General features: G+C 37.8%; 2 protein-coding genes across 4 annotated transcripts; one reads left to right on the forward strand and one right to left on the reverse strand.

Moving 5' to 3' along the window:
- The first annotated feature begins 845 nt into the window (after positions 1-845).
- On the forward strand, positions 846-20,992 carry LOC122649527 (exonuclease 1). 3 transcript variants are annotated; one of them, XM_043842712.1, is made up of 14 exons: positions 846-1,183; positions 2,828-2,947; positions 7,726-7,849; positions 8,085-8,222; positions 8,384-8,596; positions 8,782-8,957; positions 9,075-9,147; positions 12,986-13,106; positions 16,395-16,591; positions 16,691-16,742; positions 16,826-17,196; positions 17,306-17,357; positions 20,017-20,236; positions 20,335-20,992. In XM_043842712.1, exons 1-14 carry the CDS (start codon positions 1,023-1,025, stop codon positions 20,417-20,419), a joined length of 2,103 nt encoding a protein of 700 aa, XP_043698647.1. In that variant the 5' UTR covers positions 846-1,022; the 3' UTR covers positions 20,420-20,992. The 3 variants fall into 3 exon arrangements, with proteins under 3 accessions (XP_043698647.1, XP_043698648.1, XP_043698649.1); XM_043842713.1 differs by having other exon boundaries at positions 8,387-8,596; XM_043842714.1 differs by lacking the exons at positions 12,986-13,106; positions 16,395-16,591.
- Positions 20,993-23,784: 2,792 nt separating this feature from the next.
- On the reverse strand, positions 23,785-26,365 carry LOC122652547 (taxadiene 5-alpha hydroxylase). The gene is made up of 3 exons (XM_043846320.1): positions 25,379-26,365; positions 24,820-25,007; positions 23,785-24,146 (listed from the first exon to the last, which is right to left on the reverse strand). Exons 1-3 carry the CDS (start codon positions 26,322-26,324, stop codon positions 23,853-23,855), a joined length of 1,428 nt encoding a protein of 475 aa, XP_043702255.1. The 5' UTR covers positions 26,325-26,365; the 3' UTR covers positions 23,785-23,852.
- Positions 26,366-27,996: the final 1,631 nt, after the last annotated feature.

A 27,996-nucleotide genomic window follows, 5' to 3' on the forward strand; every position in this document is an offset into this window, starting at 1 on the left:
TTCAGATCGTCTACGACGCCCTCCCCGTAGCGGCCTGAGCGGCGCACAAACAGGGCGCCCTACAATGACCGCCTTACTCTCGCTCGGGCAAGGTGCTCGGGCAAGGGTAAGGCGGCCAGTGCAGGGTGCCCTGTTTGTGAGCCGCTCAGGCCGCTCTGCCCGTAGCGCCGTAGACGATCTAGATCCTATGAACCTTGTGCATTACTGAATTGTGACTCCTCTATATAATCCTGCCAAAAAATGATTGCCACGACGTGAGTGTTCAGTTTCCTTTCCCATGAATTTTTGAGGGGAAGCCTTCTTTGTGAGGGAGCTAGCGTAGGTGTCACATGCACAAGGCGGCCAATAAGACCTCGTTGGCATCTCAGGGAGTGAGATTTTCGTCTTTCATGGGGGCAGGGTGGTCATTTCACCCTCATTGTGTGTTGGGTGTGGCCTGTACCCCCACTCACAGAACATTTTCCTATTTTTTAATTACTCTCACCTACTTTGAAAATATGGATCTCATATGAATGATGCTTTTTTTAAGACATTCATTGGTGTTATGTGTAGATTCCTCCCCACACTGACAGCATCAGAGATTCGGAACCCTCTCTCATAGTCCGGCCCAGAGCACTAATGTCCCAACTCTCAAGTCTCAAGGGAGAGAAGAACCTCATTCTTCGCGTTTGGGCCAATAGGCCACAAGAGTCAGAACTCAAACGGGCCTTCTTTTAAATCACCTTCTTGGCTCCTTGGTCCTCGGTCAACATTCCCGCCAATTTCATAATTTTCATCTCTAACTCTTTTTCATATTAGATTCTTGTGTATGGGGTTTCTTGTTTTTTGGTAAAGTTGTGTATGAGTTTTCCACTTTTCCTTGTGGAATGTCTGTCATGTTTTACTCCTAAACATTCCCGCCATTTCCGTAAAACTCACTATAGTTCTCTGTCCATCCAGTCATCCATGACTGCAAATTTAGGGTTTGATTAATGTGACCCGCAGCAGGTCGTATCGAAGGAAGAAGGGTGGAGAGAGAGAGAATGGGGATTCATGGTCTTCTGCCGTTGCTGAAGTCAATAATGGTTCCAATCCATATAAAGGACCTCAAAGGTTGCTATGTCGCGGTCGATACCTATTCCTGGCTCCACAAGGGAGCATTGTCTTGCAGCAAGGAGCTCTGCAAGGGCGAGCCGACTTCCAGGTAAAACCTAGAAAACACAGTGGACACGGGATTTTCCCTTCTTCACTCGTTTGTTTGTCAATTGTATTCTGTTCGTTTCTGTGTGGAAATTATTAAAAACTTCCAAGGGAACTTTTTCCCCCCTTTTCTTCAAAATATGCTGGATAGAACAACTGTTTCTGCATTTCCTATTGAATTCTTATTACTTGGGTGCTGACCTGATGACACCCTTCGAACCCATTCAGGGCTTTAACATTTAATGCACATGGGCATTGGTTATTTTGACTAAAGAATGCAGCATTGAGCTCGGTGGTTTGCATTAGTTCTTTCTTCACTTCCAATAGGACAGTGAATATTATATCCTGAACTTATCACATTCTTTAGTTGTTGTAGCGTGGAAACTCTAGGGGATCGATTAACTTCTCATAGAAGTTTGGGAATTGTGTAGATCTTAATACTTAGACTAAGGAAGTGCATCAAAATGGGGCTGTACATCTTATGGGATGGTGGCTGAAAGAACTACTTTTCGCTTACATGTATTGCTTTTTCCAAAACCGAATAAACCAATGAGTGGCGGTGTTTTTGAAAGGGAAGACGAAAAAAAGAAAGAATTATAAGGTTAAGACATTCATAAAGCTTCTCCATAGTCGGATAATACAAACATCAAAGATATGTTGACACTGTCTTTGGTAATAGTGAATTGATAATTAATCCTCTAATCAAAACAACTAAAATATGATTTTCTTACATCACATAAGAGTGGCATGGTCGGCAAAATTTTTCGGTTTCAATGGGTCTCAAAATGAAATGAAATGCGAAATAGGAAGAGTACAAATTTCTTCAAAATGAGCACAGTAAAATGAGCGAAACGTCGAAATTTTGGTTGAAATAATCTGATGTCACATTCATTCATATAAAATACCAAATTTTGAATTGAGATGAATCTCTAAATTAGTGAAATTGGGGAAATGTGTGAAAATTTCTAGAATGCTTCATTTTTCTTCAAAAACTTACAACCCATTGAGGATTCAAACCTCTCAAAACTCATCTAAGTTCCCATGATCAGATTACAAAGAGATATTTGGGTTGAAACTTCAAGAAAGAGATATGTCCCTGAATCTTTCCATCTTGGTTCGATTCCGGTGCTAGATTATATTAGGGAAATGATACAATATGCAACGCTGTAAACTAGCAACTTAGAGCCTGAAGCCAAACTGCCACTTTGGTCCCCCCCCCCCCCCCCCAATCTATTAATTCAAACATGTTTAATCATGCTTAAATAGGTATTTTCTGAAGTTTCAGGGCAAAATTCCATATTTTGGGTACCAGAACGACCATTTCTCTCTTTCAGCTGAAATGGACCAAATTTAGATTTCAGTTTTGGCCATGATGGCCACTGAAATCTAGATTTAGAACCTTGCATAAGCTTGGTGATCTCTACTCAAATAAACCTTTTATCATATCTTTGGGGTCAGAAAGGAAAATTGTTGGCATTCAGTGAATGGTGGAGAAGGGGCAACAAAACTTACTCTTATTAACACAGAGACACATAATCACACAAAAGAAAGGGAAGCAGAAACAATAAGTTTGCTGTTACTTCTGTCAAGTTGATATGATAATAGATTTGCATTGATATACTTGTGACTTTTTTTCTTGAGCTTGTAGGCATATTGACTATTGCATGCATAGAGTAAATCTGCTGTGGCATTATGGTGTTAAACCTATTCTTGTCTTTGATGGAGGATTTCTTCCAATGAAGAGTGAACAAGAGAACAAGCGTGCAAGGTATGCCAAACATCACTGAAAATTTAGTTGTAGATAACATACATTCCATTTGCAATTTTCATTCATACCTTGCTTTGGCCCATTCTTTAAAAGTCTCGTTTATGATTGATAAACTTGAACACTTTCCCTCCATTCACTCTTATTCAATACAGTAATTCTATCTGCAGATTCTTGCAAGACCAAATCTTTATGAATAGGAAGTCAATCACTTGTTTACTTATATACATTAATTGAGTAGGAAGTTCTAAGGAGGTTAATGTAAGACTAGAACCAGAATAGGTCTAATCCCAGGCAGGATCAAATAAAAAATCTCCAAAGAACAAGAAAGAGAGCAATGGGATCCCAAAGAGAACAATGGGATCTCAAAATTGGTTGGAAGAGAATGAGAAGATCTCAAATTGGTAACCACAAGTGAACCAGAGAAATAAATAATAGAGAATCCTTCAAATCAGTGACCTGTTGAAGCTGCTATTGAAGTTGAATAATCTCTTGAAGAATTAAGTTGAACTCCCCAATAGAAGAAACCGACCTGTACTAGGGTGTATGTGTGACTCGTTCAAATTAGGATAGAATCGAAAAGCCAGTCAAAGGCAATTGATCTATCATATACCTCTATTCTGTATGAAATTTATGGTTTCCATTGGTGCAAATCCAATCACCTCCATTTGAGACTAGAAACAATTCCCCATTGGTAGCAAATGGTCAATTCTAGGTTTATTGTTTATCTTTGATCAACTTCCTTTCGTAGTACCCTACCTCCAGGGGAAGTCGAATCCTCGCTGCCTCCTTGAAAGAGAGATGTCCTAAATTGCTAGACGATGGGGGCATACCTGCCTGATTGCCATCATATGAATTATATCTTCGATACCCAACCCCTCTAAGTCTCAAACGGATTCTTAGAGAAGTGCACCCCAGATTCCTTAACACTGGCATCCAAGTCAACGGAGACCTATGAACCGTTAACATTTTTATACTAATACGGGAAAGGTCCCGGCCTAGAATTCTAAATTTCTTGCAATGATAAATCGATGTGACAATCAGTTGAAAGAAATCCCAAAAGCTTGTAGCACTATTGAACTCGATTTGACTGAAACTAGGGTTTGGAATCAAGAACCGATGGAAGGGGATGGGGGAAGGGAACGGGAAAAGGTGGGGTTGGCTATCTCAGCCTGGGCATCTCACCCATCCTATCTCAGGATTTTCACTAAAGCTCAAGCCAATATTTTATTAATCAAATTCATGTACAATGCTGGCCTCCCTTACAAACTTATGTGGAAGACTCAAAAATAGACGTAGACATTAAAAAGGAAAGGCCTAACCCTATCCTTAACTAATAAGGTAACATAAACTGACTAGGAAACTAAAATAATGAAAGAAACAGACTCAAAACAGGACTCTAACTAAACTAATGAAGTAAATCCCGTTTTCCTACTTTCTACCCATATTTTAGGCTCATTAAATTGGCTAATTACAAAATAAACATATAGAATCAAAGGCCCTATACAGACATAACCCATCCCAAGGCTTATTTTCAATAAAATAAGCCCTCTAAGTGACTTAGCTACATCCGAGGTTGACTAATGGGGTATATACTTACCCAAAGGCTGGGATTAGAATAACCAGCAGTTATCTAGAACAACAGATCGATCAATAATCTCCAAACAGAGCAATATCAGCAACCTGGCTTAGGGTGATCAGATCTGGTTGCAATTCTGGTCACAAGGCCTTTTAGATGCACGGAATGGGTTGCCAAAATTAGAAGTGAAAATCCGACGATTGGATTAGAAGATACCAAGGACTTATGAAAAATAGAAAATGGTTAAATTTAGAAACTTAAGGTTAAAAACAACAGAAAACAACAACCAAAGTGAAGAAATAGTAAAAGTAGACAAAATTGGAAGTGGGGAATGAATTAGTAATTGATGTGACAAAATAGTGAATGTGAAATAGAAACTAGCAGGACAGAATTAGAAACCAAGCCAATAAGGTGCTGACGCAAGTCTTCTAGAAGGCTGTGTGTAACCACCAATTAGTAGGATTGATGAGACTGCCTTTGGCGTCTACTACAGCCTAAGGATCTGTCCAAACTTAAGAAGAAACTAAAATAACAGTTAGTGGACAAAATAGTATTCAAAAGAGCAAACCAGAGAAGAAGCAGTATGCACAAGACTGAAAACAGAGTCTGACCTTTAATGGAACAAGGAAAAGAAGATAGAGGATAGAAGAAGGATATGAACTAGGACTCCCACCTAGAACTTGACTAGCATCTCACCAGTCCAACTTGGCATCCCACCAAGGGCTTCACCCTTTACTGCATTTCGCAACAACGAAGTTCTGAATCTCACAGAAATCAGCGAGCATAAGCTTAACAAATTGTTCAAATCGTTGGGGGTTGTGTGATCCCTATTCTTTGTTTAAAACTTCAATGAAATAAGCAAATAGGAAACCCCAATGATGGTAGGGAGAATTCCTTACAACTTAAGTCTTCTTTAAAATAGAAACTATTCTAGAATTTTAACAAATTAGAAACTATAGGGGATGAAATGTAAAACATTTGTCCAGCCTTCTAGAAACACTACTCAAATAAAGAATACAACTTCTTCAAATAGAAACTAACACTAATCCCATATAGGCCTTAAATCCCTGATATTTGGCCTTACAGAATTGGCCCATTTTAATAGAAAACCTAAAAATACTAAGCCTAATGGTCCCAAGCTGACATTGAGAGGGGGGGGGGGTTGTGAATTGGTGTTTGTTCAATATTTCAAACCCTTTGACCTGATTTGTGTTGCTTGAAGCGTAGATGATGAAACCCCTATATTCACGATTGGCTTGTGCAGATCAATTTTACCAATCACACAGTCATATGCACACCTACCTCGCAACCACTATGTGGCCAGGTATACCAGGTAGTGTATACCTACTCTAAAGAACACACACTCTAATATCCAAATAACAGACTAACCACAGAGATATAGATGTAAGTGGTTCGGCAATGTGCCTATGTCCACGAAGCAATGCACTAATGGGGGCTTCGTATTTTGCTCAATACACTACACGATTTTGATCACTACAACGACCAAGGAGCCTCTACCCCTATCACACACCTTTGCTCCAACAAAGATATCTAGGAACACAACCCTAACTCTATCAAGCCCCAACTTGATAGCCCTTACACTGATGATGATGAACATAATTAAATCCCAACCCTTACGTACACGATAATAAGTTTACTCAACAAGAATCTAAACCTAGAATAAATAATACAGGGATTTGCTTAATGAGTTACCTCAACCTTGGTAACTCCAACTGGAAGAATTGCAGACGATGTTCTCCCCATCAATATCTCCTTCTAGCAGGCATAGACGGTGAAGATCTCCTTTCCCCGAACTTCTCAGAGAGCCATAGGTATGGATGAATCAAAGTATTTCCTTGGAATGGTCTGTCTGTCTGTCTGTCTCTCTCTTTTCTTCTCTCTTCTCGCTCCTTGAGATGGGTCTCTGCTTGTGCAGGAAAGAATTAAGGATTCAAGCAGTAATGATTCACAAAATAGGCCAACAATATGTCCTAATCTCGTGCATGATCCCACCACCTGTTTCAGACCCGTTGTCTGCGCATCGTTGCCAAAACTCTAATATCTCTCTCTACCGGAGTCCGATTGACACATGACTTGAGCCCTTAGAAAGAAGACTCGAAGTATTACATTTTTCATGTTTAGATTTTTCTCTAGTTCTGCCTGTAGAATGCACAGGAATCCTCGAATGCATCACTCATGCTTAAATAGATTATTGTTCACTCTTCTCTGGGAATAACCTTCTACCGCTTTACAGTTTGAACACTGATGGAAAATTTTCCATATCTCACTCTCGAGATATCGGATTGATCTGATTCCAAATCCGTTGGAAAGAGGATTCAAATATCTACATTATTTTTTATTTTGAGCTTCCACAAATTCCAAGTGGAGGTTAGCTTGAAATTCTCATAAGTGATGTTTTGCGCAAAATAAGATTTTGGGCACCATGCGTGACAACACCGTTCGAGATCATAGATTCCTCGTCTGAACTCGGATTGATCCGATTCTTGAGGCATTGCGAAGCTAACTCATAGGGCTAGAGCATTTTTGTTTTGAGCTTCAACTGATTCTCCACCAAAGATAACTCAAAACTCTGATGAAGGTTCTACTCACTGCCAAAATGACAGTCCAGCCCATCTGCTGACTCCCAACAAAATAATGTGCACTTTACCTTGTCTCTCTCTCTCCAAGCTCTCCAGCACCACTAAACACACATCATCACTATGTGTTGGCCCTGCCACGACCAAGACGGTTGCCAACATGACAACTCACCAAATGACACCAAACCGTCTGCCACTTGGTTTGAATGCCTTTTGACTCCACATGCCCAACAAAGCCCATGGCCCATGGCCCACTAACCCATTGGACACTCAAAATTTAAAATATTGGACCATTCTTGGTCCAGCCCGGTGGCCTGGTTTGCTGCTGGCCTTCTTGTTCTTCTGAACTGCATCATTGACATTCCATGCCATCTCTACTTGCCTGACCTTTCTTTGGAATCCATGGAACTCTAGTTTACTGCTTCATTAGATAGAAATAAACCATAATCAGGTTTTTGTACATTGTACTCTTGAAGTTTTTCCTTTCTGAAACTTCTTTTGTTTATTGTACTAATTGAATTTATACTTGTGGTTCTACTAAGCAAGATGATACATGATTTACATGGATGAAATATTTAACTAATCCAATCTGCGTACTAGTGCAGGGCAAGGAAGGAAGCTCTTGAGCGAGCTATTGAGCACGAGTCATCTGGCAATTCAGCTGCTGCTTATGAATGCTACCAGAAGGCTATTGATATTTCACCTTCTATTGCATACGAACTAATCCAGGTAGGACAATTTTTTTTCCTTTTAAATCTTTACTATCATGAAAACCTAACTGTTTAATTAGATGTCCTGTGAGGTAGAATGTCATCTTGAAAAGTTGTCTTTACACTTGAAGAGGAATTTCTCTATCATCTCAGTGATAGGAATGGGTATGACCTCAGTGAAAGGAATGGGGTTTGTCCAGTAGTATCCCACAAGGGTATGTTACTCACCATTCTAGGTTAATTGCATGTTGAAGGTTTTAAAGCAGGAGAATGTTGATTATATTGTGGCTCCTTATGAGGCTGATGCTCAAATGACCTTCTTGGCTCTTTGCAAGCGTGTTGATGCAGTGATTACTGAAGACTCAGACATGATACCATTTGGGTGCCCTAGAGTGAGTTATCTTTTAGTTGAAAACTTGAAACTGGTTGCACAATGCTCTTGAAGTCAGATATGTTGCATTGTGTTGAATAATGGAAATGACATCCAATTGCTCGGTGTTATATTGTTCTTTTACTTACTTGTGGCCTGGGATCTGTTATTTTGTTATTCAAGCAGATTTTATTCAAAATGGACAAATTCGGGCAAGGTGTTGAGTTTCAGTATTCCATGCTAGAACAGAATAAGGAGTTGAATTTTTCTGGATTCAATAAGCAGATGGTTCTTGAAATGTGCATATTAAGTGGTTGTGATTACTTACAATCTTTGCCGGGAATGGGCCTGAAAAAGGCACATGCTCTTATTAGGAAGTTCAAAAGCTATGAAAAGGTGAGGATGATAACTCATAAATTTGATGGTGATCTTGTGCTGACAAATTTGCTGATTTAATTACTAAACAGACTTGGGGGATGCACATATTTGTCCTGTGCCAAATGGGTTATAGGATTTTTGTCTTTCTCTAATATGTGCTTAATACTGCCATAAGTAATCATAAGATTGTTTCTTCCTTCCAGGTAATTAAGCACTTGCGGTATAATACAGCTTCAGTTCCTCCTCTTTATGAAGAATTAGTCAAGAAAGCAATATTGACATTTCAGCACCAACGGGTTTATGATCCTAGTCTTCAGGATATGGTGCACTTATCACAGATTCCCAACAACCTAGGCAATGATTTGGACTTTTTAGGTCCATATCCTTCATGCAGAGTGCATACTTTTTTATTTTTTTATTTTTTGTTCTGTGACAAATGAGTTTTCAATTATACTACATCCAGAACTTCTTAGTTGATAACCTTAACTAATCATACATTGATGCCACAAGACATGGTTAAAGGCATTGCAGAAGGTGATCTTGATCCATTTACTAAAATTCCATTCAAGGTACTTTCTCCTCCCACCCCCTGTTTTAATTTCTTTTCAGTTAGTTTGATTTATTTCCCATCTCTCACGCTTGTGCCCGCTGTTGTTTAGATATGTCCCGTTTCTCTAGTATGATATAATATTAGATAATTTTTCTTGTGAATGCACTTCGAAGCTCTAGCTCTGCTTCTCATTTCTAGGACATCAGATATATCAGGCATAATTTTGATTTTCATCCATATGTCCCTTCAACTCAACATTAAAATTGGGTCATATGGAAAAGTTTATAAGTTACAAAATGGGACTTTCTGAGGTGGAGCATCATCATTGTTTAATATTTGATTACGTCACTTCATGATCTTCTATTTACTGTTCACCAGTTTTAAAATGTACTCGAGGCTCTAAGGTGCGTGGTTTTATACAAGCATGATAATTACCATTTTTGAGGCTATTTTTTTTTTTTTTTCTTTTAAAGCTTTTCTGATTTCTCAGACTGTAGTTGGATCTTCGTTATGAGTTGTTTCCATGTTCTTGATCAGTCTATGTTCATCACTTCATCATGTCTTCCATGTGCACCAGTTTTTTTATGCTTGAGGTCTTTGCTAATTGCTGAACTTTTACCTTGATAAATCATGCCAATTGTTTTGTTTTTGGTTTTACTTTTTCCAACAGCACATATCAGAACTACAAAGAGAAGGATTAGGTTAAGTCACTGAATAATTTTGCAGTTGAGATGACAAACCTCTCTGCTTCATTATATTTCATAACCCTGTTGTATATCCTGATCTGCATGAGAACTTTTAGGCTTTTTTGCTCAGCCATCTCATTCCCCTGGGCCCTCTTGAAGAAAATCCCTCAATGAAATTGGGGGGATAGGCTCATATAAGGGTTTCTTGGTCCCAATTAAGCTATTTTTAGTTAATTTCAATTACTCTTCTAACATTGGAATTTGTTATCACTATGTAGAAACCAGTGACCTTAGGATGTCAACAAGATAACAATGTTGTCCTTTTCCAAGAATTGACATGTTGTACATATGCCCATATTACCAACAACTTATTAGCCTATGCGGTATTCTGAAGTAGTGCTTTCCTGCTAAAGTTTGATGAGTATTCGTGAGTCATAAATAGATTTTTGTCCCTTTTTTTTGGTAAAAGCTGAATCAATGATTTATTGATTTGAAAATGGACAGAATTATAGGACTCCTCTTCTATCAGAAGAAGGAGAAGGATAAGAGGGATTGATGGGTGTGGGTTTATGAAACTATGCACGTAAATATATATATATATATATGGTAAAATAACCTTTTAATGTAGATATGTGTTAGGACCGTAGGCAACCTAAGAGGGGGGTGAATTGGGTAGGCCGGAATATGAATGACAATTTAAAACTTAGCTACCCAAAACAAAAGATGAATGCAATTGATGTAAGGTTCTACGAATAACCAAAGTGAGAAAGAGGGGAAAGAGGCAAGGATAGACACAATAAGATTTAGAGTGGTGTGACAGCCTTGCGTATATCAACTGCCAAGTGATACTCACCACTTGGACTTTCCACTATGTGATCGATTTCTAAATGGCATTGATCAAGCCTTCTCGCAATTGTTTTCCTGGAATCACAATACTCCCAAGTGTTTCGGCTCACTCAAACCTTGGTAGTTTCTAGGATCACTAATAACCCAAGAGTTTAGGCTTACACTCAAATCTTACAACAATGGAGATTCCTCAATCTCCCATAACAACTTCACTTTGAAGAGACTTGAGTATTTATAACAATGGCTTCAAAAGCCGGATATACAAATGAAATCAGCAAACCTCTACAAAGTAAAATATGCAAAGATGAAAGCTCAACAAAATGACTATCATAAGCCCACTAAACCAAGACTAAAAAATGTGCAAATCTGTGCCAAAGTCTTGGGTAAAAATCCCGAATTGAAGTATGGTGATTGCTGCAGATGTTCTCAACCAAACATTAGTGAACGAGCTCTTTTTGGCTCTACGGACGGCTGCTACTCTACTGTACTACCGCTTGGTGGGTGATCCATCCTCCTTGAGTTGATTCCGGTGAGCCCTAAAAAAAAAGGCATTCGAAGCGTAGTTTGGTCTCGAGTCAGGTCAGAGGAGAGTGAGGAGCGTCGCCAGGATTAGTGAGCCCCACTGGAGAAAAAAGACCAAAAAACATGCCCAAAAGTGCTTAAAATGACCACTTTTAGATGGAACTAGTCAACCGGTAGGAAATAGCCATTGTTAAAAGCCTTCTTTCCCCCCCTGTTGAAGAGCCGTTTTGGCAAACCAGTTGACCTGTGCCAGTGTGCAGACGGTTGCCACTCTATCCTCTTTGACCCCTGCTCGATGAATTTGACATAACTCACTCTTTGAGCTTGGGTTGACCTATTCTTTTTTCATATGAAACTAGACTCAGAGAGCTACAACTTTCATGTTTGAGCTAAGTCCAATTCCAACTGCACGATTACTTAAATTGTCCTTGAAGCCACGTGATGTGCAGAACAGAACTGTCCTCGGGTAGCATTGACCGGTAGGATCCTTTAGGCCTATAAACTTTGGCATATGACTTTCCATAGGTGTTAGGTCAATATACCTAGTCAAATGTACCACTATAAGTCCAAAATGCTCCCCTATGGTCATAGGCAAAGTCACCCAACTAATGTCAAACCATTAAGTCATGTTTGGGTACTTAAGAGGCTATGTCCTATGGGTCAAGAGCTATGAGAATCACATACAACTTAGGAGTATAAAAGCATTACAAGATTAAACTATTTCGCAAGTCTTCAACACCGAAGATGAACACTTGTAGATGTTCCAGCCACTTAAACCTTAGGCGCTTTCCACTTGGTCTTACTGAAGTGAAGCATGATCTTTAAGTGGGCTTCTCTACTTCATGCCAATCAATGTTGTCCAAGCTTGATCTTTTAATGTGTGAAGATTGTTTGCCGACAACACCCACTAACTTGGGCTTGTCCTTCCATGCAAATTCTTGATGCTTGAGAGGATACCAATTGGCTTTTGATACTTGGGATTTTTCATCAACAAACACAAGTTAATAATCACCTAAAACATAGTCATAATATAATATGCCAACAACATGAAGTATCATGTTCTTTGGAAGATAAAATTTCTTTTACTTGAACAAGAAGACAAAAATTAAAAGTCTGTGAAATAGTTCTTTCAAAAAAATAGATGCTTTACCCTTTGTACTGTTGTATACTTAAAAATACTGGGGAGCTGTATACACACCCATACGATAATCTGTGAAAGTTTGGTGCGAACCTTGTCTCGTTAGGGTTCCATATGAACTTATATTGATTAGAGTCAAGGAATGTATCAGGTAATAGTGATATACGTAGAATGTAATATAAAAAAAAAATGATAAAGTGGACTCTACGAACAAGGAAAGAGAATAACTATTACAAGGAAATAAAAAAAGATCCTTTTATCTATCAATATTCTTTTCGAAGTTTGAACCAAAGTTCCTCGATATCCATTCCGTGTCAATTCATATATCATATTGGTAGTTTCTTTCTGCCAGTTTTTAGCAAGAAACCTGTCAAGATTGCTTCTATGCTTATACGGAGCTCTGAAGTCTGTTCTCGTTCATTATCCTTTTCTTTCCGTTATGGTTAATTTGTATTTATTGCATTGTGGTTTATGCGGTTATGCACAAATTGTGGTGAATAATATCATCATCATTAAAGCCATTTTCATTCTTTACACACTAAGTTGGAACATTTATGATGATTCAATGAGTTCAAAGAGATGCCTCTGTTGATTTAATTATGATTCTCTTATAAACTCTCTCCATGATCTGTCATTTGGTTTTTCCATCCTTGTTTGGCTAACAGGAGATTGTTCGTGGCGGACTTGTGCTTGATAAAACATACCTGCTCAAAAATTTTAAATCTGATTGTGAAAGGAGAAAGCTAGACTTACCTGCACAGAAGAACGTCCTTACCAATTACTTCTGTATCCATTCAAAATTCTTCTTACATTATCTTTTCTTAGCAATAAAAGCCTTAGTTTGGATGTGTGATATGATTATGTCATCTTTGAGAAGATGACAGAAAGATTCTTAAGATTTTTAATGATGTTTGATCTTAATGGAAGGTACAGAATAAATTCGGATTCAGGTTTTAATGAACTGTTTTTGAGAGGAAATAGGAGATGAGAAGATGGATTTTGTCTCTGTTCAATTTAGAAAAAGGAGGTTCTGGTAGTCTGTCATTGTTAGATTAATTTTTTTAAGGTAGATTTTTTTTGGGTAATATTTTGTTGGGAGAAATTAGGATTTGAACCAGGGTTCATATAAAGAGGTTAGAGGTGTGAAATAAGGGTTTTCCTTATTGGAAAGTGGTAAAACCTGGTATTTTATGAAGCTTTGATTGATCTTCAGGATTTATTTAGTGGTTGGCAGGTACACCTTGTGAATGAAAGAAATTAGGTTTTGGGTTAGGAGAATGAAGGAATAACTGTAGATCTGAACATTGTGAAGGATTTATCTGAGAAAATTGCTTTAGATAATAGTGGAAAAGAGGAAATAAGAAATAGAGAAAAATTTCATATTTAATCACTTGAATAATCGAGCCCTACTTGAAATGACAAAGCAGAACGGAATTATCTCTATTTAAAAAAAAAAAAGTGTGAATTGACAGAAAACCATCTTATTTCTATGAAAAGTCACATCAACAGGTAAGAAATCTGTAGCTTAAACACGGGCCTAAAGTCTATTGTAACTCCTGTTTGAGCTTGTTGTAAATCAAAACAAAGCAATTAGTCGTAACCAAACTGTAGGATCATATGGCGCACGCAAGAGGGGGGTGAATTGGGTGACAACAATTTCTTCTTTTGATTGAAGAACTTTAAATTCAATGTTAGTGCAAGACAAGCGACAACAGTGCAAGTAATATGAAATAAGAGCAAACAGAGATAGAGACAGTGACACAAGAAATTTAGACTTTAGAGTGGTTCGGATCCTCCTCGATCCTACATCCACTACCTTGATCTCTTTGACCAAGGATTTCCACTATCCACGATCCCTTTCAACTGGCAGGAATCAAGCCTTACACCTCTCAATCACAGTCCGTCGGATTGAGCACCCTGAACACAGTCCTTACGTCGGTCCAAGGATTTCCACCTAGAACACAGCCTGTTGGTCCTAGGATTTCCTCCACACAAATATACAAGGTACAACTGAGCTTCTTCAAGCTCGAACACAGTAACAATGGCTTCTTTCAAGCCTGAAAACTGTAGCAATACAAGCACACTTTGAATCATAAAAGAGAAGCTTAGAGCCCTTTCCTTAAAATAATATTTTCGTTCTAATATATGTGATTGAGGTCTAATTCGACTTAGCCTATTATATAGGCAAACAACTAGCCGTTAACTAGTTGTTGAGTCAATCTTGTTTTTCTCAACAATTTGCAAGAATTAATTCCATACAGTTTCACCTTGTAACAAACTTCAATCTCCAAGACATTTAGCTGTTTGAAGTGCTCAACATCAATGAAGATGTTTAGTATTCTCATATAGCTTGTTAGAGTCCATTAAGTGCTTTGAATGATTAAGAGAATTCGAAACAAGCATTACTGCAGAGCAGTAATAATTCTGCACACAGTTGTCCACACGACCATCCCGGAAGTTCGTGAAACAATGGACTCATGTTCAATGCTACTGTAAAGTACGGATGCATCTCGCGGACGCATCACTTTTAAGCATGGTTGAGTCTGTCAGTTATGGCTTAGACTTTTTCTGATTTTTTCAATAAGCTCGGATATCCGTCACTGACACGGTCGTCCGTGAGCAACAAACTTACATATTTTTCTAAGGTCAAACCTCGTAGTTTCTTGGGTTTATCCATTTAGGTCTTTTAGGTGACTTTTACTTAAGCTTTTTCATCTTGTGATCTCTTACAATAGGATTACAAAGATATAACAATAAGACTCAAAACTCAAATCCTATGTCTTGAAAGATTCTTCAACTTGATGCTGCTTTAAGTTTTTGATCTTTCACATCACGGAAGTCCGTCCTTGACTACAGAAGTCCATTGAATACAGTTCTTCTCAACTCAACATGCCACTTCTTCCATTGGTGATTCCACCTCAATGACTTGGGATCCATCATTCTCATAGCACATAAACAAACTTGTTAGAAAACCCAAACACACATCACGTAAGTTTGTCATCACCAAAACACATAAACATATATAGAACCTTCTAGGTTCAACACAAACAATTATAACCCAATCAAACTGAGCACAATAGCATAGAATTAACCAGAAACCACAAATGAAAGTAGCTGGACTAAAGCTGAACATGTCAGATTTGGAACAAATGATTATAATACCAACATAACCTCATGAATCGCATCAAGAAATTATATAAGACTCAGCCAGTTGCTGGACCCCCAAAATAACTCAGCGCCCCACCCCCAAAATTTAGTATGTTCTGCAATTTAGATCTGTCTGCTAAATCGAAGATGATTTATCGTGGGCCTTAAGTGTTGTTCACTATTGCATGCATCCATATGCTTACATACTAGTCCTGCTATGCATCAATATACCTTCCTACGTTTCAGCATATAACCATTTTGTATATATTTTTCCTTCCTAAGTCTAACTAGAAAACAGATGTATGAGTTCATCCTATGTCATGTGGGAGTTACTTCTAGAAGGGTCTGCTTTGCATCTTCTCTCACGTATTATTGTTTATGACTTTATTTCCTTTTTGATCAGCAATAACAAAATGATATATTCATTTTTCAAAAAGGAAAAACTTATACAATTGAGATGTTAGCTTTAAAACCAACCACCCCACCACCCCCCACCCCCCCTCCCCAAAAGAAAAAAAAAAAAAAAACCTCCCTCTATATCATCGAAACAAAAAAATTTACATCAATCAGAAAGGCAATGACCACCAGCTGGAAGGACAACAGTTTCTATCAACTCCCAAAACTTTTCAGAGGCAAAAGCTCAACAAATGAAGCACCAGTCAATATCAGCACAAATTCTGGGATAAACTCTAGGCTTGTTTTCAAAGACCCTACCATTTCTCTTCTTTCATAACCCCTAAGCACTGTGTATGGACCAAGTTCCATAGGGCATCTTCTCACATGTGTTTGCAGGACACCAACATTATCGTCCTCGATCTGTGTTGTCTTAAAATTTACGATTTTAATATCCCAGAAGATCCTACTTGGGTGACTTATTTGTTTATTGTTTTGTTGGCTGGACAAACTACATTTCCTTAACATTTGAAGGCTCTGCATCTCTTGAAGCAAAAAGAAAATTTAAGGCTCCGCGTATCAAGTCCAAGCATTTAGATTCAATGGAAGAATCTTCTCCTAGCTCTGGAGAACATGCTTCTGACAGTCCTCTTGCTTTAACATTAAGCTGCTCTTCAGAATCCAATTGCGATTCAGAAAACTTAAACAGTACCCTTCCTGCAAAAGATTCTGTGAGTGATATGTCTGAGTATTTGACAAATATCTTCTATGTAATTGCAGTCTAGCAGTGCACTTGTTTCTAGTAAGTTATATTACTTCTTTTCAATCAGGTGGAAGAAGGTTTTGCCATTAATGATAACCAGTTGGCATCTCCAAATCATGGTACGAAATGAATTTCCGTTGGTAAATTTAGAAGGTCTAGTTATGAACTATTTCTTACTTATAATCTATTTATGTGAGCCCAGTGGGATTAAACAATGAGAAAGATGTGGTGGGCGATAGAACTTCAGGTCTTACTGTGTCTTTGCAACAATCCAGACTTTCTATATGTAAGCCTTGTGTAGCTCACAAGGAACAAGATTGTAAGCCTACTTCTGCAGTTGAAGGGAAAACAAGATTGGTTAGCAAAAAGGTCATTGTGAGGAGTTCTTATTTTCAGCACAAAATAACGAATGAGAATGATGTTGCTGATAAAAATGTGAAGTTCTTTGTCGGGGACAAGCACAATGGTGTTAACTATGACAATAGGTCATGTGGCAGTGTCTCATCTGGATATAATTGCCTTCAAGGTGCCAATAGCAAAAGGAAATCCTTTCCTATTGACAGTGCTGAAACTGTAGGTGCTTTCTTCTTTTGTGGTTCACTGTCTTCAATTATTTTTTCTTTTTATGCTATAATTCATTTCTATTATTTATTTGTTTGCCTTCATCTATTTTACTCTTTAGGAATCTGTTGAAGTGAAGTACGCTGAGCATCATGCATCACTTCCCAGGAAAAGTATGTACCAATTTTAATAGCTATTATTTCCTTGTGAATTATATATGTAACCATAAAGAGTTTTGTTTACTTGACATGCAAAGTTCCATTAAACCACTTACACTAAATGGATTCAGATATATGGAACATATTTGTCAAGATTAACTTGCATCATTGCACCAACATTTTGTTTATTTCATATGATCTTCATAAAATAGTTTATATGCTTTCTTTCCTTCCTGTTTCCTGTCCTTGGTTTGGTTTAAATTATCAATCGATTTTCATAACAGTGGTTTGCACTCTTATATTGTGCTGAAAGTATTCCATTGTAACTACGGAAATCAAAGTTTATGACATCGGTCATGGAACTTCTAACCTTTTTTATGGTATGGTAGACCCTTACTGACCCTAGAACTTAAAAGCAAGATTGTTCATCTTTGACCTTGACCTTGACCTTGACCTTTCCAATAAAATGAGAGAAGCCATATAAGATATCACTTGGGTGCAGAATACACCATTCCTTCTGTGGAAAGAACATAGGGGGATTGCAACTTTGTACTCTTATATGATAATGTGGAGGTAGATTTTTGTCAAGGTATTGGCTACATATTTGTAGAAAAAGTAGTCAAACCATTTTTAGTATATACCTCTCTATCCTTTTTATTTCTATATTTCTTTATTGTTGAATGAAGTATGAACAAAGATTTCTTTTCACACTTTTTCCCATTACATATACAACATGCAAATCTGTAATATCCAAGCACATGTAGCTACCAGATTTTGTTTTATAAAGTCAAAGTTAATAACAAAAATATTATTTACATAGAGAAGTCTTGAGTATAGAAATTATAGTCATCAGACAGGTTATGTAATCAATGTCAAAAGGCTATACTGTAAATAGAGTGCACAACAAATACTTTTCCCTTGAGTTTTGTCAAATAAGTAACCTTCTTGATTACATATATTTGTATGATTTCTTTCCTTCTACCTTGTCCACGTACTGCAAAGGCCATGGAGTTCCAAGCAATCCAACCTTACTACTAAAGGTTCTCCCAGGTCAAGTTTCAATAAGGATCGTGAGATTGTGTGCTCCAGCCTAAGAGACCACAAATCTCAGCAAAAACTGGACCAAAAGCTCATAGTCAAAAGGAAAAAGCTGCTAGAATTGATTAACAAATTCTTAACTTTGCATTCATTTAAAAAGGAAAATTATAATTCTAAACTTTGCCTGCACAAAAAAGCATTAGTTGGGGATGCAATGTTCCATTGACATGAGATGATCCACTGTCACAAGTTTGTCCATATAGTCTTGCTCTAAAAAGAGACCTTGGAGGGAGTTTGGAGGATCTAAATATACTATGTAGTTAAGGAACGGTTTCCCGAATGACCATAATGACAATGGGAGTGAAAGAATGAGTTGACCATAAAACACTTCTGGGACTAACGGCCCACAATTTCTGTCCTCTGGCTATTTGAGGAAACTTCTTTCCTTTTTTTTTTTTCTTCCGATAGATGGCTATTTGAGGATATACTTGTCCTAGACCAGCAAATAGGATAACTAAGACATCCTCTTCCCAATCATTTAATTCCAGAAAAACTCTATGTGATCCAAGTTACCAATTTCTCTTCAACTTCAAAATACACCCTAAACAAAGCCTCTTTATTGGTAGCAAATCCATGTACTCATTGGAAAAAGTGCCTCTGAGGCCCATCACTGCTCCAGTGATCACTCTAGAATTTGATAATAATCACCCTTCCCATCTCAAAGCTCATGAAGTCATTCAACTTGCTGGTTGCTTTAAGAAAGTGGACGCCACTGCCTTCCCATCTTAGTGATTTGTACCCACAGTCCACACTAACCAGCAATTAATCTGTCCCTTAAGATGCTCTTACTTCTTTGTATCATCTATCCATTTACCAAATAGATCTTGATTCACAGATCTTAATATTCAGATGCCCAGTCCCATAGTCCATCAGCATGAGGTGATACTTGCAGTCATCCATGCCGCATACCAATGATGTGTAACTTGAATAGAAACAAGTCCTTAAGAAGAGCTAGAAGATTTGATAAAGCACAGTGAATTTCAAATGGAGTTGTTTTTCGTTTGTGATGATTTTAATTGTATCAATCTAAGAGGTGGCCACAATTGAACGATCCAGAATGATTCTATGTTATGGTGTTATATGGAGGAATGATGACACAAGCCTATTCCATCATTCATGGATGGAATATGTTCCCATTTTTATAAATTCTCGTATCAAGTTAGCCTATGAGCAATCTGGGTCAGAGTCTAGAAAAGAAACAACAGATATAGAAAATCAATGCTAAGTGCCTGATTGGACGGTTAAATTGAGTATGCACGTGCAAATATGGATAGAAGTTAGTGGTGTGTTTGTTAACCTTAGATGCAATTATAAAATGAATGTTAGATGTGGTTTGAGGGTTTTGAAGTCAAAATCTTTGCTGCTGTAAATTGGTGTGGGGCCTAATGGTAATCAATGTTGATTGTATTGAAGAATTGAAACATTATTTTTATGTACCTATACTTTACAAATAGGTGGATTATATTATCTGTTCCGATTTCTCTTCGTTTTTCCACTGTCCTTGTTATAACTTATGACATGGTTCTCCAATATGCGCCAGAAAAGAAATTGCAGTTGATATGCTTATTACCTGCAGGTGATTCCATTACTGGTTTTTCCAGTAAATTTATGAAGGTGGACAGTGAAAGGAAATTTGGATGCAACATTTCCCATTTAAGCGATTATTCTGATATAGCAGAGAAATCAGTGGAAAAGTTCGTCTCAGTCATGTCATCATTCACATGCACATCATCTGGTTCTCGTGCCAGTGGTCTCCGTGCCCCTTTCAGAGATGTGCAGAACACATGTGCACCAAGGTAATATATATTTTTTACCAAATTCATGTGGTCTTTTTATCTTAATTTCCACAGACAGATGACAATATTTTGCATGACTTGGTCTCTGTTCATTGAAGGTCAACCACTGCGCCCAAGGATTTAAGCAAATTTTCATATGTGCCCAAAAATCAGCAGACTGCGTCAGCATCTCACAGAAACTAAGTTTGATTTGCATTATTCTCTTTCATTGAAGGTCAACCATTGCACACAAGGATTTAAGCAGATATTCGTATGCACACAAAATCAGAAGACTGCCTCAGCATCTACAGAAACTGAGTTTCGTTTGTATTTAAACCATCAGTTCCGGATGGTTCCCAGGTCTACCTTGTATTGGTGGTCTGATTACTTTTGTTTGCCTGGTTATCATTATTCATGTTTCTATTTTCCTTTGGCTGTTCATGATGAAAGATTTCATATTGGATGGATCAGACGAAAAACTGTTATCTGATTGTGATATGTTCATGTCATATCACTGACACGATTTAAGATGTAAGCATATGGTCTTTCTCCTCACTTACCTTTGTTTTTCTCTGTTCATGAGAAGTTGTTTTCTTCTGACTGTTGTAAATGAGTGGTATTCTGTATTTTAACAGAATGGATCTATTTCTCTTTCAGATCTGGAAATCATTTGGGTCATCATCCATGAGCACTGTAATTGTATTTTGGAAAGGTTGTCTCTGGCCGTCTCATCATTGAAGTACTCTGTATGTTTATAATTTGGAAGGTTTTTTTGATAATTTCTTCTCCAGCTGCTCTGAATTGTCATTTTAAAGCTTCCCAAATGCTTTCACTTCCTCAATACTAACATTACACTTTTCATATTTAGTTGGACAATTACTACATCTGGAAATGATACATAGCTCATTGAAATTTTTATCCTGAATCATTTACCTCTTTTCACAGTTATTATGCATGTTGCATTTGTATATGTACATATTACCTTTTGGAGAGCAGAGGGCCCCATGGTGGGAAGAAGCCTCTATTCGGCCGCTGCTCAGTATGTTTACTCACTCTATGCAGAATTTGAGTGACCAGCGGTTTTAGTCAATTCTATAAATATATATATTGTCACCAAGGTTGGTTATAACAGGATTGTAACCTTATTTTTTTTACCCTTTTAGTATAATATACTTCTTTTTTACCATGAGGGTAAAATCATGTCTCTAAGAAGGATCCTGGAAAATAAAAAATAGTTTACATGGAGAAGTCGAGGTGAATATGATATATCTTGTTGTAACCAAAGTGGTGAGCTTTTGATTGCCCTTGTCTTATTCCCAGATGTTCCTTAAGTCGGGGGTAAAAAAGGGTTTTCAAAATAATTTGAAAGTGACTTACTCTTATGTCATTCTCAAGAGTTGTCAGTGTCTTGCAAGCTTTTCGAGTACACATGTGGAGTAATAAGATTTTTCCTTAAAAAGTAAGGTTACAACTTTTTACAACAAGATTTTCCCTTTATTCAAAACTTCCTGAACAACAATCTGGATTTTACAAGACTACAAGTTATGGTCATACCCAAAATCTTCATGGGTGCTGAGTTAAAATGACTCAAAAGGATCTGACGATGATCTGATGTTCTTTTTCCTCTTTCATTTTCTTTGTGCATACGTCAGACAATAGATTATGGATACCTGCTTAACATCTGACTGGTCAAGATTACTGGTTATAAACCAACTGCTGCTGAATTTACAGAGTATGCCGCATATGGCTTTCAAGCATCCAACATTCATTGATCTCTAAAAAAACTTGGGTGAAATTTTGATTGGCATCCCATGGTGAGGGAATGGAAGGGGATCCATGGTGATGGGCTCATCTGGATGAATTAGTGACCAATCATGATGAGTAACCATGATATACAAGAAGCAGAGTACAGTGGCTGATCCTCTGGTTGGTGGGGATTGGATTGCTTGCACAAGTTTTTAGTGTAAAGCACAACATATAGACCCAACCATCTAGGTACGATCCATTAGGGATTAGTTTAGTATTTATCTAATAAAAGTAGTAATAGGGATCTTGTGGGGCCCATTCTTAAACTCTCTTATACATGAGTCTAGAAGAGTCCTACTAGATTTAGTTTCTGTTTTGATTTTTTTAGCAGTTTAGCAGATTAAGAGTCCTAATATTGTTTTCTAAGTTTATTTATTTATTTACGGAAACTAGATGTTAGGAGATTTTTTTTTTCTTCTAATTATTATTTTCTCATTCTTAAAATACATGTAACACTAACACCTCCAATCAATAGTTAATGAAGGGATACTTTTTAATAAAAATTGAGAGTTGTGAGAACTCTTACCTCCTATCTCCTCTTTTCTTCTTAAGTAATTCATGTTATTATACCTGGGTACCATTCAAGGGTACTTTTCACAGTCCTAGATTAGCGCGTATCACTTCTTTCTTTTTCTCTTATTTTCTCCATTGTTTGTTTCTGAAATCAACAAACCCATCCGTGAGCCTTTTGAACCCTGTTTTATCAGGAAGGGCCTGTGGAGCAGCCAATGATCTTTGAATCCCAATTTGAAATCTAGGTTGGCTGGCTGCATCAACTTCTCTCTGGTAGAAGTGCTCTATATGATATTATTTGGAAAGTTTTGTTGGCCATTCCTTCTCCAGCTGCTCTGTATATTTGGCATAAAAAAGTTTCGTTGTAATTATAAACAGCCCAAGTTCCTGGACTTACTAAACTGGTCCTTTCATGATGCCAATGTCAACATTACATTTTTCATATTTAGTTGGACAATTACTAAAGTTGAAAATGACCCCCTGCTCTTTGAAATGATTACCCTGAATCTTTACCTCTTTTTAAGTGCAATTTTTTTTAATGGAAATGCAAAATTAAATTAAGAAAAGATGAACGAGTCCACATTACTGTCAACACAAGTATTAAGTCTCTTATCCCTAGAAGTGATAGCCAATCTAGAAGCTACATAGATTATAGGTTTCGACATATGCTTAAGAAACATTTAAAGTAGACTTAATTACATAAACCTTCTGCAAAATATCAAACAACTCTCATGGCCAGTCTCTTTGATTATCCTGCGTTAACCTAGAAACTAACTCCTCACGGTCCACCCAGTCCTATATTTGCTTGAACCTTTTTCACAGCTATTATGCATGTTGCATTTCTGAATGTATTCTACCTTGGGAGAGCAGAGGCCGCCATGGTTGGAAGAACGCTCCATTCTGTAGCTGGTCAGTATGTTTACACACTCCATGCATAATTTGAGTGTCTAGCTGTTTTAGTCAATTTTTTTATGTAGAGTATTGCTAAGAAGATCCTGGAAAATGAAGACTAGTTTATATGGGGAAGTCAAGGAGAATATTTAAGTTCTGAATATTTATCAGCTTCTTGGGCTGCAATCTGGATTATACAAATATCCAGAATCTTTGTGTGCTGAGTGAAAATAATTCAGAAGGCTATGATGATGATGATGATCTGATATTCTTTTCCTCTTTCTTTTATAATACTGTGTGTACATCAGAGACATTAGAATGTGGATACCTGATTATCATCTGACTGGTTGAGAATACTGGTTCTAAACCAACTACTGCTGAATTTACATTGTATATGGCCTACAAGGGTCCAGCATACATTTGATCTCTAAAACTTAGGTGAAATTTTGATTGGCATACCATGGCGAGGGAATGGGAGGGGATCCATGGTGATGGTCTCATCCGGATGAATTAAGGACCAATCATAACGGGTTACAAAGAAATGCAAGAAGAGGAGTATATTTAACTTAGCCAGTTGGTATCCTGCACATGTCCTGGGTCCCCCTCCGAATGGAATGAAAGCGTATGGTGGAATGGGCTCTTCAAACCTGCTTGGATTGAAACTGAGAGGATCTGGGAAGTAATCTTTATCATAATGGGTACCATAAGCTGTCCACAGCACCTGTAAAGCCACCACAGATTTAAATGAACAAATCATAGTCGATGATTCCATGATATTTGGATTCAAAAAGCATTCCGAGTGGACCATATTGTCTGCTTATCCCAGTTCATTTAAGGTTTAGATTGGATTGGGGGTGGGGGTGGGGAATGATATGGGACACAAGTAATTTGTTTTGGCCAAGGAAGGAAAATGGTTGGAATTTTTTTCAAGAACAGTGAAATCTTAGAAACTTTGGTTATATTCAATTGTATTTGGATCATGCATTGGAAATTAAGAACTGGAAGTATGTAAAAACTTGCTTATTAAGATAACATTTATAGCGTATGCAACATTCAAAATATTAGTGAATTGGGCTGAGAACTGGTGTTGATGGTATCCACTGAGAGGGATTGGGGCTTGAGTTTCTTGGTTCCCAGGGCCATGCCCTTCATCAGGGTTTGAATCTCCTAACTTTCAGGATCCGATTAGAAGATCTAGGGCATGCTATTGGAAAAGCAAGAGAGTGAAGAGACTGATTTATATGACCAATAAGAAAAGATGAGGGGTTTTTCTTTTGCTTCTAGCTTTTTTTTTTGCTCAGGAGAAGGAGAGTACTAGGACAAGTAATTGGTTTCTAAATATAGACATGCTAAATATTTGATGAAGAAAATAAAGATAAAGTTTGTAGCAGTACCTTCCATCCTTTGGGGATGGTAAATCCTTCATATTGAATGTCGACAATTGCTTTCCTGAAAGAGCCGAAGATGGGTGGAAACATTCGAAGACTTTCACGAGCTACTTGCCATGTATAATTCATCTTCTTTGTGTCTTCCAGTGTTAAGGTTTCTCCTGGTCTTTTACTTTCCATTATTTTTACATGTTCTGCATGCAGAAGGTGAAAAATCTAATTAAGAACTCTTACTCTAGCCATTAACTTGGAGTACACAAATAAAGTGATTGCTGAAAGCAGTATAATGTGAGTATATATATCTATCATTAATGATAGACTGAAAGACTTTTGCTCTCAATGGGAACATTGAATTGTATTGGTGATAATAGATTGTCATATTAGCTGCTGTGCTGACCCTAACCATATGAGTCTGTTACACATAATTGTGCTCATGACTTCTGAAAACAAGGCCACCCATTTACATTCTTGCAATCTAGCTACAGGTTTGTTATAAAACCCACAAAACATTAAAAGTGAAAAGTTGAAAAAAAAACAGAGATGAGCATATTGAGATATATAATACCTTGGAGAAGTAGAGCATAGCAGTTAGGATGGTGAGCCAACATCCTACATGTCATTGCAATTGCAAAAGAAGTTGTGTCATGAGAGGCAAAGACTAGCAACACCATGTTGTCGATGACCTCGACCTCGCTAATCTCTCCTTGTATCAACCCCTTGACCAACCGAGTTAGTAATGATCCTTCCTCCTTTTCTCCCAATCCTCTTTCCATCTCTTCCCTCTTTTTTCTTACCACACTGAGCAACATCTCTACAATCCCCAACCTTGCTCTCTTTGCTCTCCAAAATGGTGTCCCCGGAAGCTCAACAAGTGGTTTAAACACCCCTTCCAACACTCTCTCAAACATGTCTAACATCCCTGGCTCCACTTCAATCCCAAGCAAGCACTCCATCACAATTGAGAATGTCAGCATCTTTGCTGAACGGAAAAGGATTATTCTGTCACGTCCTTGCCAATGTGTTTTGAGGTGTTCCTCCACTGTTTTGCATATCTTGGGGACTAGATGCTCAAGCCCAGAAGGGCTGAGGACCTCAGTGATGACACCACGAACACAACGATGTCGCTCACCTATTGTCTCCATGATGGATTCCTTACCCATAAGCTGTACTGATGTAGATGGCCAAGCACTCACCACCAGCTTGAATTCATTGGAGAGGAAGAACCGATTAGCCGCAACACCACTCACCACCACCGTTGGTGATCCCATTAGCATTGTCTTGAAGACATTACCATGTCTTGCAATCCGAGGTTGAATGAAATCCTCGAATAATCGATTCTTAACCTGTGCCTTATAGAATGCAGGTGTCTCACCTATCCAAGGAAGAGCCATATTTCCTGGTGGGAGTTTCCTTTTGTTTCTGTTGTTGTTATTGATTTTCTTGTGTAACAAGAATATGATAGAGACAAGTGTAGCTGAAAGAGAGAGCAGAAAGCCAAAGGAAAGTTCCATCTCTAAAGGAATGAAATAAGGAATGAGGAGAGGTGATGAGGGCTTTTTTTTTTTGTTGGTAAAAGCAGTTGAGTTTCTTGGTGCTTATATATTGGAAATTAAGCATGATTGTAAATCAAAATAATATTCTAACAACAATTCTGAATTGATCTCCATGATTGGATTGTCTTAGTATGTTGACTTTTGATGCGAGGAATCAATAAAGTGTCACATGGAATCTCCATGAAAGAATGATAAACTATCACGTTCAGTATAGTTTAATGGAGATAGTCATTTTTTGGGTTTTTAATAGAAGCCATTTGCTTCAAATCCGTAAAATTTCCTATTTTCCAAATGATGTTAACGTACACATAACATTGCCGGGCCTCAAGGTGTATGTTTAATGATCCCATCCATTAATTCCGGGTCAAATGTAAACTTCCCTCCTAATATATATCCCTTAAAAAGGATTAATCTAAGCCATCCATATATATATATATATAATTGTAACTACATTGGCACCTTGTTTAATAATATCATTCTCATCATCCACAATCACATAAAAACACAACCAAAGACACACGCTATCAAAAGAAATATTCAAGAGCAAGAGATTCAACGGCTTAGCCAAAATGTCCACATGTTTGTGTTCAAAGTATGATGTCTTGTATTTCCGTCGCTTGCATTAGTGGGCTGATTCTGAAAGGTTGTCGAGAGGTCCTTATCTTCATTATTGGGGTCTCAATAAATTGTCCGGTCCATGTGGGGGTTCAGGGGCTACCAGTTCCGAAGAAATTTTTTTAAGGGTATAGGGGGATTTCGGTAAATTACCTGTATAGGGTTTCACTATGTATTTGCAACGATGTTTTTCCTCTGTAATCAATATGAGAGATGTGTGTGGACGAACAATTGTAACCCTATTATCCATTGATAGTGAATCAGATCTCATCTCACTGTGGACGTAGGCAATCTTGCCGAACCACGTAAATCCTTGTGTGCTGTTGTTTATGATTTCCATTCTTTTCTGCATTGTTTTAGGTCCTTGTGTCTCTATAGTTTGACATTGCAGTCATTACACACACACACACAAGATGGTTTTTTCCTGGTTCTTAAGCAAACTCACGTTCAACCAGGCCTGATTGGTCATAAGATGGTTTTTTCCTGGTTCTTAAGCAAACTCAGTTCATTATTTTAAGTCCTAGGCCAGCAAAGGTTATTGAGAGATCAGCTGCCACGATAACCTAAGTCAAGCTTGTCTTTTTGGAGGCTTCAGATGATGCTACATAATGAAGTAAGTTGTGCAAGCTAGTAGCTAGTTGATAAGTTTCCAGGCTATAAACAGCTTCAAGCCTTAGGTTTCTGAATAAGGGTCTTGACTATTGAACCTCCAACCCACAAAACATGCGCCCAAACAAAGGATAGATCGAGCATTACTTTCTGCACCATCCATCTCATCATCATTTTCCTGAAACCTTACTCCGTTGGCTAAGCAGGACAGAATAGCTTATGGTTATCCTTTACCAAGACTTGCTGTAGTTATAAGGATTGGTTTTCTTGAAGTCCATTTTGTCATTGGAAAAGTCTGATCTCAGTTTAATTCAAGAAGTATTGTTGATTTTTCCCCAATATCGGCAATTCTGCTTGTCGGGTTGGAGTTCCATCACGATTTTGGGAGTCATTTATATTGGAGAAA

Source organism: Telopea speciosissima, chromosome 2, assembly GCF_018873765.1.
Source record: "Telopea speciosissima isolate NSW1024214 ecotype Mountain lineage chromosome 2, Tspe_v1, whole genome shotgun sequence".
Lineage (NCBI taxonomy): Eukaryota > Viridiplantae > Streptophyta > Magnoliopsida > Proteales > Proteaceae > Telopea > Telopea speciosissima.

What these genes read in the sequence shown, in the direction of transcription:
- LOC122652547 (XM_043846320.1), bottom strand. Translation starts at nt 26,324, where the DNA reads ATGGAACTTTCCTTTGGCTTTCTGCTCTCTCTTTCAGCTACACTTGTC. An exon ending in CTATGCTCTACTTCTCCAAG is followed by an intron (nt 25,008 to 25,378) that starts GTATTATATATC and finishes TTCTGCATGCAG; the next exon opens with AACATGTAAAAATAATGGAA. An exon ending in CCATCCCCAAAGGATGGAAG is followed by an intron (nt 24,147 to 24,819) that starts GTACTGCTACAA and finishes GTGGCTTTACAG; the next exon opens with GTGCTGTGGACAGCTTATGG.
- LOC122649527 (XM_043842712.1), top strand. Translation starts at nt 1,023, where the DNA reads ATGGGGATTCATGGTCTTCTGCCGTTGCTGAAGTCAATAATGGTTCCA. An exon ending in AGTTCAAAAGCTATGAAAAG is followed by an intron (nt 8,597 to 8,781) that starts GTGAGGATGATA and finishes TCTTCCTTCCAG; the next exon opens with GTAATTAAGCACTTGCGGTA. An exon ending in TTACTAAAATTCCATTCAAG is followed by an intron (nt 9,148 to 12,985) that starts GTACTTTCTCCT and finishes TTTGGCTAACAG; the next exon opens with GAGATTGTTCGTGGCGGACT.